The 12387-nt window shown below is 45.7% G+C and overlaps 1 protein-coding gene across 5 annotated transcripts in view; it reads right to left on the bottom strand.

Moving 5' to 3' along the window:
* Window positions 1-12387, bottom strand: part of GTF3C1 (general transcription factor IIIC subunit 1) — a 154881-nt gene that overhangs the window by 118863 nt on the left and 23631 nt on the right. For 4 of the 5 annotated variants that reach the window (XM_090024842.1, XM_090024841.1, XM_090024838.1 and 1 more), the window contains exons 8-11: window positions 10758-10873; window positions 9339-9657; window positions 8305-8516; window positions 389-531 (exon numbers count right to left, since the gene is read on the bottom strand). In XM_090024842.1, the coding sequence (XP_089880968.1) occupies window positions 389-531; window positions 8305-8516; window positions 9339-9657; window positions 10758-10873 (790 nt within the window). The remainder of the gene's footprint in view (window positions 1-388; window positions 532-8304; window positions 8517-9338; window positions 9658-10757; window positions 10874-12387) is intronic. The other variant, XM_090024839.1, reaches the window with a different exon arrangement.

Raw genomic sequence — 12387 nt, 5'->3', positions numbered from 1 at the left:
AGCTCCGCACTTACGACCACCACGCTCCCGCTATCACCAGTGCACCCATGCCCCCACAGCTGCCAGGGGCATGCATCATTCATGCTGTTGGGGAGGGGGCGGGGGGGTGGCAGCGGCGCACAGTAGATCTTGGGTTTATTTTAAATGTCAAAGGCGATCGCCTATGTAAAAAGGTTGGAGACCACTGTTCTACATAAACTGGCTATGAGTGATATCTATTGTGAGATAAAATTTGATTAATATGATTTTACTTTAAGGCACTATCTTGTACATGGCCATCCATGTAATCAGCATCACTTCCATTGTATAAGTAAGTCCAAGCACCGATTGTAGCTCCACAATGCACTAGACAACCACTAAACAAACATCTCGTTGACCACCATCTTACGTGAACAAGCTTTCTATTAAGCGGAGGTTCCGGACAGCTTCTACAATGAGATTCCGTCGCTTCAGCAGCCGGTAAGTTTCATGACATCTCTCCACTGATGAGGTCCTGGAATGCTTTTCCTTCTTCTTTTGGTCACAGGTCTTCTAGTGAAGAACAAAGAGAAAAGTAATTCACCATGTACAATTCAATATGCTCCACAAAGCACTTATGATCCTCATCAGCAGGGATCTGGGTTTTCTGTTTGCCACTGAAAAATGTGGTATCATGGATTTTCTCTTTAAGGGAGAAAAACACAGACTTTTCTGCTTTAAAGGAGAAAAACGTGGGAAACAGCACATTTCCCCCTGCAGGCTGGGAGAGTTCCAGCCTGCAAGGGGCTGGGGGGAGCGGGAGGAGGGCAATCAGGCAGGGGGCACCACATGCACATGGCAGCCAGGCAACATGGAGAGAAGCTCCCCGCAGGTTAGAGGTGGGGGCAGGATTGAGGCCCTCAGTGAAGAAGGGAATTGGGCATGCCTGGGGCTGGGGGCATTGCCCAGCTTGGGCAGTGTGTGGGGTCTGAGGCTTGGGGCCCAGACAGGAATGTATGGCTGCAGGACCCAGCTGCAGAGTGGGCCAGAGCCACAGGTGGCTCATCAGGGGGCAGTGGGGTGCTGGCTCTCCACCACTGCATGCACTCCTGGGGAGGTAATGGCATGGGCACATGCCCCAGATTTATACACAGGGTGGGGGTGGATGCAGGCTCGAGGCTCTCTGCCCTGTTGCCCTCCCCTGGGACCTCCATGGCCTACTGGGTGGGACCTGGCATGGCAGGGCAAAGTAGGGAGGGGAAGCTAAGTGCTACCATCAGGAGCTCCATAATGCCATGGCAAGGTGCCCCCTGCTCACCCAGCAGCAGTGGGGGTGCTGGCACGGAGTTACGTCCCCCACTGCTGCTGGGCAAGTAGGGAGTGCCTCACCATGGCAGCATGGGGCTCTCGACGGCAGCACCAAGCTTCCCTGTCTTGCAGGGTCACACCTGCTGGGCTGCAGAGGCCCTGGGGTAGGGCAGCAGAGCAGAGATCCCAAGCCCATAGCCTCCAGCTGCCCCCCTCACGGGCACCTCTCCAGCCATGCTATCTGTGGGGGAGGGGGAGCCTGCATCTGCTCTAGCTGCAGCAGCCATTGCTTCTCATGTTCAGCAGCTGGGGCTCTGGTGCTGCCGGGGGCAGTGGGGAGAAGGGGCTGCAGACCCCAGTCCCTGGCCCTACAGCTCTGGCAGCTGGGGGCCCCCTTCAGCAGGTCTGAGGGGGGGCGGGAAATGAGGCAGGGCCAGGGGGCTGTGGGCTTGGAGTGAGGAGCACAAGCAAGGCTGAGGGGCTGTGGTTTGGGAGTGAGGGGCAATGGCATTGGCAGGGCACCAGTATATCAGGGCTGCTCAGCACCACAAAGCAGCTGGGGCAAGGGGGCTAACCACAGCTGGACCTGTGTCCTGGTGAGCAAAGGGGGCAGGGGGGCTCTAATATTTCGTGATAAGAAACCTGAAAATCAAATGCCTAAATGTATAGGTATTTATAAAATCATGTTTTATTATAGGGACTGAGGCACTGGTAGGCTTCCAAACGGTTTTAAATTTGTTTAAAAATATGTTGATATATCAAATATCAAATATATAATATACCAAATAGTTTTATTGATGCATTTTAAAACATTGCGCTCAACTGATACATGTATGTGTATACACATACACACTCTCTCTCTCACACACGCGCACACACACAGTAGTGTTTGATTTTTAGTAGCAGAAAAAACATGCATTTGGGATTTTAAAGTCAGAGAATCTACAAACTTTTCTCTCTCCCTTTTTAAAAATCACAAATTCTCTTATTTAAAAAAAAAAAACAGAGACAAACAGGGCCCCTGCTCATCACTGTACAGAACATCTCACACATTTAGTGAATTCATCCTTAAAACACCCTTGTGAGGTAGGAAATTGCCATTTATCTCTCTTTTACAGGAGGGGAATTGAGGCTATGTGACTTGTCCATGATCATACAAGATTTTTGTGAGGCACTAGATCAGGGGTGGGCAAAACACAGCCCAGGGGCTGAATCTGGCCCACCAGGCAATTCTATCCATCCCGTAGGGCCCCTAAAACATTTAGAAAATTAATATTTATTTGCTTCTAGCAAAGATGACAGGAGCCAGGGGCAGTAGAACCCAGAGGAACCTAGTGGCAGGACCCAGTAGCAAGGTCTGCCCAGCCTTGCCCCCACCCAGCCAGAAACTGCTGCATAGCAGAGGCTTCTGGCTTGGGACCATGGGGCTGTTCCTACTTCCCTGTGCTGCAGAGGGAAGTGCGGCCCTCAACAGTTTGCCAAAACTCAATAAGTGGCCCTCCGCCCAAAATAACTGCCTGCCCCTGCACTAGATAATGGAATGCAGGTTCAGCAAACACCAAACTAGCATACCAAACAACTGGCCACTTGCCTCCAGACTGGTACAATCACCATCTCATCATGCATCATCAGGGTTTAAGTCATGAGCCTTTGGTAACACAGCTAAGATATATACCCCTTTTGCTACATGCAAAACTAAGGTGAAGACTACGTCTACACTGTAGTCAATGGTTGACCACTGCTTGTGTAGTTTTACCCAAGCTAACTTTAAGCTGATCAGCTTGAGCATGTCTAGCAGTGTAGTTGTGGCACTATAAGGTGTCTTTACACATGCTCCAGAGTGGGGCATTTTAATTCGAGTGACTCTTGGGAGCTACTCTAATTAAAGTGCCCGCAGCTTCTCCTGTATTCATCATCCTGCGCTTAAAAATGGTAGCAGGGGCACTTTAACTAAAACTCATCGAACAAGCCTTAGTTAAATTCTCCCCATCACCATTTTGAAGTATGGGGATGCTGAATACACATGACACTGAGGCTGATGGAGTGAGCATGCTAAGTAACACACTCCAACAGACTCAATTAATTGAGTCTGCTCTGTCTGCTAATTAGCACACTGGAGCGGGTGTCTGCACATAAGTGCCCATGGAGACAAGAATGGGCTAACTGTCAAGAGTATCAATCCATCATGGGCAGGTTTTGTAGCCCATACTGAACTCCATGCTGCTGCAGCTACACTGGCAGCAATATCCACATGTGCTACCTTACAGATAGTTTTGTTTTGCCTGTACAAGCTGAAAATGCACCTCTGACATCAGTGTAGACATATCTTAATGTATACTAGAGGTTTCCCCTCAGGGTTTCACTCAGTTTTAATTACAGCCAAATGTCATGGGTTGAGTTCAACAGCACAGTAGATCCTGGATTTTTCACATAGTTAGCTTTCAAGCTTATCCTCCCCTCCCTCTGAAGAAGAGTGTTTGTGAACTAGTTTTGGCTACATATAGTCATAGTAAAGAGCAGTAGGTGACTGTTAGCTGTTTACTGCATCTTATTTCTAAGGGTGTCACTTCTCAGTTAGCTGTGTTGGACTAGCAGTGATGCAGCTGACCAAAGCAGCAGCATCCTTTGAAGTAAATAATACAGCAAGAAGCTGAATAGTTCATTCTTAATTTAGCAATCTGCTGTAAAATAAGCAGGTTATGAGCCATCCTTATATGAAAAGTCTGGATTCTATTGTATTTGCCATGGTAATAATCAAATGCACCTGGCTGTTGAAGAAAGGGAGCTCCATGTGCAAAGGAACAGATGGGCCTATGAACTTCATTTCATCAACCTCCTAGATACAGAAACTCATGGACAAAATATAGACATTGGATTTATGACACACTACAACCTGCCTGACATCTGACTCCCCAGGTAGCAGGTTCCTCCCCACTTTTACCTGCTACATCCCCTTTCCTCCCTGCTCCCCCTTCCCAGCCTGTCCCTTCCCCCTGACACCTCAATTTACATTTTCACTGACTGGCTTTCTTGCCTGCATTGCAGGCCAGCCTCTGGCTTCTTCACTATTCCTTCCATCTAGGAAGAGCACACACAGCAACTGCAGATGCTTCCTCAGCCTGATGAAGGGTTTTTACACCTGAAAGCTTGCAAAGAAGAATTTCTCCAACTATTCAGTTGGTCTAATAACAGATATCAGATTGACCCCAAGAACCCTGTTTGAGCTATGTCCTTAGACCAACATGGTTACAACCTATACCCCTTAACACACACAAGTGACATGAGTTTTGCTTTCAGCAATTTGAGGTGCAGTTTCACAGAAATCCTTGCACCACTCTGCCTGAAGACTGGCAGGCATCATGCCTGCACGAGGGGCGATGTATGCGGCAGGACAGGTGCTAATCAGGGCAGCCATTTAATACCCCTCTCTCAGAGCTGGAGGCAGCAGTTTAGTTTCTCACCAGCCAGCAGGGGAAGAACATCTTCCTGCTGAGCTCCCGTGCCAGGAAGAACTTGGAGGTATAAGGATTGGGGCTATATGGGGAGGAGGGCAGCCCCACATCATCCTAGGCATGACCTAAAACTGCACCCTGCCAGGGTAGGGAAGCCTGAGTGGGACTGCTGGTGGCACGGCAACCTCAGAAAATGCCAGGACCATAAACCTTCTTAGTGAAAGGTGAGTAGGAGGCACCTAATAACCTCCAGCCACGGCACAGTCCTGGCTGGGGAAAACCCATACCTGTAAGATCTTTGAGAGGCCCGAGGCTTACTGGTTGCAGCCGAGTTGTGAGGAACTATCACATCTGCAATTTTCATCCCACTGCGCCTTAGCGCACATGCAAAGTCACATGTCATGAGTTATGTTTTTCAGCAGTTTGAGGTGCAGTTTCCAAGAAACCCCTGCACCTATCTCCTTGAAACTTGGCAGGCTTCGTGGCCTCAGAAGGGACTAGCATCCCTGCAAGTTTCATCTGAATCAGTCAAGAAATGACAGTTATAGGCAGCTTTATGATTCCCCATTATAGCTTATGGCTGAAACACTGAAGAAATTCTGAAACAGTTTTGGCCAAAATGACACAGGACAGCGATCCGAAACACCGATACGAATCACTGTCCCTCCAAAACCGAAACAAAACACAGCCATTTTGCACAGCCCTACTAATTAGCGTCTGGCTTAGCTGGTCAAGACTTTTTTCTGTTTTGTTTTTAACACTGTGTTTTTTGTTTGTTTTTTTAACAATGCTGTAAAACTGTAACCAGAAAAGCAACCAAAATAAATATCTTAGGTCACTGCTACAACTTTGCTAGACCTCAAAGTTGGGTAAGACATGTGCTGTGCTCATGCTTCTCCAGAAGCAGGAATGGAAGTCAGGCTTAGCACCAGTCATAGGCTGCATTTTCTGTTTTGCTGTTCTTTTCTTTCTGTTGTTTTGGTCTGTCTTAAAGGAAGCTGAACCAAACTTTTAACATAAGCAACAGCAGCCCCCAGCCTGACTTAGCAAACTATCTTGCCTCATCAAAGGAACAACTGCTACCACCCTTAACATCTGAAGCCGTCATAAAGCAGGTTTCCCCTATACAGTCTGGGCTACATCTTATTCTGTCAAGTAGGTGCTTAAGTGTGATCCTATTCTACACTGCTTGAGTCATTGAAAAACTAACACAAAAGTATGCCTACCTGTTTCCTTTTATTTATTTATTTATTTATTTTTTAACTGTTTCTGTAACTTAATTTTAAGGGTGACATGATCATATTACGAGAGGGAGAGAGGGATGCATTAATAGATTTCCAGGGGCACTTGAATAAGGTGGAATAAGGCCATATCTATACCTCTGTTTGGAAAAACGCTTCTCACCCAAGGAGCAAGTTCTGTCCGAGACCATACAGACTTTCTACGAAAGCTTAAAAACCACAGACCACTTTCCCAGCAACATCCTCCTAGCCACTATGGATGTTACCAATTTATATACCAACATCCAACATCATGATGGCATCCAAGCCTGCCTTGCATGCCTACGAGAGTAAGATGACAACTCAGAGTACAGACCCAAAGATATTACTGACCTTTTATATTCATCCTCACACACAACAATTTCATGTTTAATAACCAACACTTCCTCCAGACCATGGGCACAACTATGGGCACCAAGATGGCCCCAAGGAATGAGAGAAGCTAAAAGTGTGGCAGGAAGTCAGTGAGAATGTAAATAGGCAGAAATTAGAAAAACAAAAGGTGAAGCGGAGGGGGCCACAGTATGCCAACTCTTTTATAAGCCACCTGGAAGAAGAATTCCTCAAGGGCTGCACCATCAAGCCCTTGCTATACTTGAGATAGATGGATGGTATCTTCATCATTTGGACTGAAAACCTGCAATTTGATTGAGTTCCATCAGAAATTTAACAATCATCATCCCTCCATCCAATTATCTCTTGAATACTCCAGCACCAACATCTCGTTTTTAGACATGGCGATCAGTATCCAGAAAGTAAAATACAGACCACGTTATACAAGAAACCCACAGACCAACATACATATCTTCACAGAATTAGCAGTCACCCTAAACACACCAAGAAAGTTGTGATATACAGCCAAGCCATCAGATACCACCGAAGTTGCACTAAAGGGAACACCCGGGATTACCACCTTACTAATCTTAAAAAGGCTTTCACTCAACAAGGACACTTAGATCACACATTTGAAAGAGCCATTCGCATACCACCTGAAGAATTGCTGCAGTACAGAAGAAAACCCTCCATGAATCGCACACTGCTGGATATGACATATCACCCCTCCCTCAGCCCATACAGAAAATCCTAAAACAATTGCAACCCGCACTACTACTAGGAGACCTAATTTTTAAAGAGATCTTTCCAGAACCACCCATCCTAGCCTTCAAACAAGCACCGAACCTCATTAACCTCATCACCAGAAGCAAATGTCCTATGGCCCAGAACACACCGAATGGATCCAGACCATGCCATGACCAGAAATGCAAAATCTGCCAACATATCTCCACAACCCCCCACAATTACTATACCCCACAACAGAACCATCAGCATTCCTGGATCTTACAGCTGCCCATCCAGAAAAGTGATACATCTCATCCAATGCATCAAATGCCCTGATGGAAAATATGTAGGAGAGACCAAACAACAACTGAGCACCAGAATGGATGCACACCAGAAATTTATTAAAAGACAAGAATACCCGATTACCTGTGGGGGCACATTTCTCACAAGAAAACCACTCTCTCTAAAATCTCTCAGTTCTAATCCTCAAAGGGAACTTACAAAACACTTTCACAGATGAGCCTATGAACTTCATTTCATGAACCTCCTGGATACAAAAAATCATGAACTAAATATAGACATTGGTTTTATGACACATTATAACCTGCCTGACATCTGACTCCCAGGTACCTCTCCACTATTTGCCTGCTACATTCCCTTCCCCTCCCCTTCCCCAGCCTCTCTCTCACCTGCTAACTTCTCAGTTTACATCTTCACTGACTGCCTTTCTTGCATACATACCAGCCTCTGGCCTCTTTACTATTCATTCCATCCAGGAAGAGCACATACCAACTGCAGGTGCTTCCTCAGCCTGACGAAGGGTTTTTAAACCCAAAAGCTCGCTAAGAAATTTTTTTCTAACTATTTAAGTTGGTCTAATAAAAGATAACAGATTCACCCAAAGAACCTTGTCTATCAATATCCTTAGACCAACACAGCTACAACCCACATCCCAATAACACAATGGAGTATTTGTTACCTATTCCAACATTTAAACTTACAGTTGCATAACTTTACTAGGCTTCCCATAACCTTTATATGAAACCAGGTTGAATATGTGCATGGAGATGAAGATTGGGATGGACAAAATGAGAAAAGTGAAATAAAGGGACAAAAGCAGAGCCTCTTACTAAGAAAAGAATAAAACCATCAGAGTAATCAGGGTCAAAATCGCAGAGATGAGTGTATACAAAGCAGCTCTACCAACAACAACAACAAAACATCAGATAACAAGCCAAGGACCTTACCTTGGAGTAGTCTAGCCTAAACTCCTCTATCACAGTTGTACCCCCATTTTCATCTGTGGAATGAGTGGATGTAGAAAGATTGGATTTCTGCTTTAGCATGTCTGAAGTAGAATTCTCCTCCGAAAAGCCATCAGGGAGTTCCTCAGGGTCTTCAAGAATGCGAGGTGAAGGCAATTTCTTCACTTGGTTCTTCACAGCTGGCAAGCTCAAGCCTAGTTTAAGAATAGATGCCCAAGAAGGCTGGTCATTCCACTGCCCAGTTCTTGTCCTTTCCCACAAAGCACAACTGTTCCCTAGATGAGTCGTGTCCACCCAAGTCTCTGCAGTTAGACTCACTTAACATATCTCCTGCCACACTTCACACATTGTTCTATTTAGTAAGGTCACTTGTAAACAGGACTAAGCCAGCTATTTTCACTTCTCAAAAACTGAAAAATTTTGGACACTTAAGGCATCCAAATGATACTTTTTTTCCTTTACAATAGCAGACAGAAACCTCTTCAGACAGATTTCTACTCTGTAGCAGGGATTAGTTGGGCCATCAGCTGCTACCTCAAGGAGAAGATGGTGCCCAATTCAAAGAACCCCTCCTGCAGAATATGATGAGAATAATTGGCTCTGCTGCTCCTCTAGTCCCCCAGTTAAATACATTTTTGGAAGCTCAGATTACTTCCCTTCCAAAGCTCACTGAAAAGATAGGTGGGAATGTCCAGCTACCCAAGAAGAAGTAATTATTTACTTCTGCAAGTTTCCCAAGGGTCTTGCAGCCCTAGGTGTTCCAAGGAAGGTGTTCCAATCTCCCAACATAAGGAAGGGGCCAAGGGACGAGGAACAGAACAATGTCACCCTCACTCTCTAAATATGTAGTAGACTTCTGGGAGGGAACATAGAAATAGAAGGTCAAAGCAGCACTGGAGGGAAAGCAATTAAAAACATTCTTCAATCTCATTATTTTTCAGTTTCCTGTTTAAGGGAAGCATACAAGAGAAAGCCAACCCTACCCAATTCTCCAATAAACCATTCCCTACTTTTACCTGGTGTTAAGTGACGTGGGCCATCTGTGAAACTGAATTTCACCAGGGAAACAGAATTGGCCTTCTGGCCCTTTCCTCCTTTCTTGTTGTATTTCATCTCTTCCTCATTATCAGACACTAAGAGGAATGCGCCTTCTTCCACAGGAGAAAGATCATCTGTGGGTAACGTGTCTTCGGGCAACAGAGCCAAGCTGACTGTAGCTAGCTGCTCACTCCGAGCCTTCTCCCTCTCAAACTGACGGTTTAAATCACTCTCTTCTGCAAAAATATGTGAAATGTATTTTGTTGTTCGTTGCCGACCTTCGTCTTCCATAAATCCCTGAAACGGTTGAGAGCACAATTCTGGCAAATTTATGTTTTTCAAATCTTTCCCTCTACTATATACATGTTCTGCTAACCTGGAAGTCTGCACTAGGGGTATTGTGCTTCTCTTGCTACTCAAAGTTTAATCTGCATTTTAAATGAATACAGTATTTTTGATCAACTAAAATTACAGAAAAAAGTTTCTATTTAGATGGGTTTTTGGTTGTAGTCATGTTGGTCTAAGGACATAGGTGGGCAAGGTTACAACCGACTTGCCATCTGATTCACCAGCTACCTGCCAAACCTGACCTCTTACATTTTTCTTTCCTCCCCTACTTTTCTGCCCTTTGTCTTCCTAATTTCCTTTTTCACATACAGTCTCTTTTCTACCTTGAATTACTACCACTGTAGTGTCTCCCTCACTCACCTTTGGCCTTTTTCTCCCCTGCTTTCCCCCCCGCCCTTCACCTTTTGTTTTTCTAATTTCTGCCTATTTACATTCTCACTGACTTCCTGCCACACTTTTAGCTTCTCTCATTCCTTGGAGTCTCAGAAGAGCGAAGACTCCCTATGCCTGAAGAAGAGTTATTGCACCCGAAAGCTTGCTGAGAACTTTTTTCCAACTACTCAGCTGCTCTAATAAAAGATCACTTCCACTCAAAGAACCATGCTTGCCTAGGTTCTATTTAGAAATTACTATGCTGTGAGTTAGGCACTTACAGACTCATAATCCTTATGTGGTAAATTGGTTGAAACAAAAAAGATCGGGCCCTTCACTGTAGCAGTGACAGAAGCCCCTAAATTGAGATGGTAAGTTTTTAATCATCACAATTAAAAACCCACCCTTTCAATTCAGGGGACTAAACCCCCGTCATGTGTATAAGCAGCCTCTGAATACTTTTTGTATATTCTTTCTTTCTTGTCCCCTCTCTTAAGCAAAGTCAGTCTTTTTCAGTCTCTCCAGGCCCCTTCCCCTTTTTTATTTTTTTTACTGCACATCACTGAATCCCATCTATTTCTACTGTCTCTTTTAAGAGGATGATCAATAAAGCATAATTTCCAAAATGATGACAATTGCAACCCACTGTTTAAATACAAATGGTATTTTCACATTACCTTGACAACTTTGTATCGCTCCAAAAGACGACAGAGCATGCGTGCTTCTAGCTTTCCCACATTCATAGCCAACCGAATTTCTGCCTGAGAGATACCTTTGGTTCCTCTACTTTCAACTGTTTTGACATAGAAAAAGACCAAACATGAAACCTAAGTTTAAAGGAATCATCTTGAAAGGGAACAGTCATCAAACATGGCCTAAACAATTATCACCATGTTGAACCTTACTGTTGTAGAAGCTAAATGCTTTTAAAGTATAAACCAAAATACCCAAGGTGTTGAGAGAGCTGGCAGGGGTCATCGCGGAGCCCTTGGCCTGGCTGTATGAGCATTCATGGTCATTTGGCCAGGTGCTGGGGGATTGGAAACTGGCTAATGTGGTCCCAATTTTCAATAAAGGGAGGAGGAAGGACCCAGGTAACTACAGGCCTGTAAGCCTCACCTCGGTGTTCGGGAAGATCTTGGAGAGAATCAAGGAGCACATCTGTGGGGGGCCAGCAGGGGAGATCATACTCAGGGGCAATCAGCATGGGTTCATCAAAGGCAGGTCCTGCCTGACCAACCTGGTTGCCTTTTATGACCAGGTGATCAAATCCTTGGATGATGGTTTCACCGTGGACGTAGTCTTTCTAGACTTTAAAAGGCCTTTGACACGGTCTCTCACCCCATCCTCATCAATAAATTAAGCAACTGTGGCATTGATGCCTACACAGTTGGATGGGTAAAAAATTGGCTGATGGGGCACACCCGGAGAGTAGTGGTGGATGGGTTGTACTCAACCTGGCGAGATGCGAGAAGTGGGGTACCCCAGGGCTTGGTCCTTGGGTCTGCACTGTTTAACATCTTTATCAGCGACTTGGATGAGGGGCTGGAAAGCACGCTGTCCAAGTTTGCTGATGACACTAAGATGTGGGGCAAGATTGACACACTTGAAGGGAGAGAGAGGCTGCAAATAGATTTAGACAGACTACAGAAGTGGGCAGATGAGAACAAGATAGAGTTCAACATAGACAAATGCAGGGTGCTGTACCTTGGGAGAAGGAATCCACAGCATACATACAGGCTGGTGAGTGCCCCTCTTGAAAGCATGCCCCTCTTGAAAGCACAGAGGCAGAACAGGATCTTGGAGTCATTACTGACTCGAAGATGAACATAAGCTGCCAATGCCAGATGGCCGCCAGCAAGGCCATACGTTGTCATGCATCCAAAGATGCATCTCAAGCCGGTTTAGAGAGGTGATACTCCCCCTCTATGCGACTTTGGTCAGGCCGCAGCTGGAGTACTGCGTCCAGTACTGGGTGCCGCACTTCAAGAGGGATGTGGCCAGCCTGGAGAGGGTTCACAGAAGGGCCACCCGCTTGGTGAGAGGGCAGCAGGACAGGCCCTCTGAGGAGAGACTGAGGGACCTGAACCTGTTCAGCCTCAGCAAGAAGCTGCTGAGGGGGCACCTGGTAGCTGCCTACAAACTCATCAGGGGAGATCAACAACAAATAGGTAGAGCCCTTTTCTCCCCAGCACCACCTGGGGTGACAAGGAACAATGGTAATAAGCTGATGGAGAATGGGGTTAGGTTAGAGATCAGAAGGCAATTTTTTTACAGTTAGGTTGGCCAAAATCTGGAACCAACTTC

The sequence above is a fragment of the Crocodylus siamensis genome, chromosome 12 (assembly GCF_052110815.1).
Source record: "Crocodylus siamensis isolate JL-2025a chromosome 12, ASM5211081v1, whole genome shotgun sequence".
NCBI lineage: Eukaryota > Metazoa > Chordata > Crocodylia > Crocodylidae > Crocodylus > Crocodylus siamensis.
Note: the sequence above shows the minus strand (reverse complement) of the source record. Positions and strands in the feature narration are given on the sequence as shown.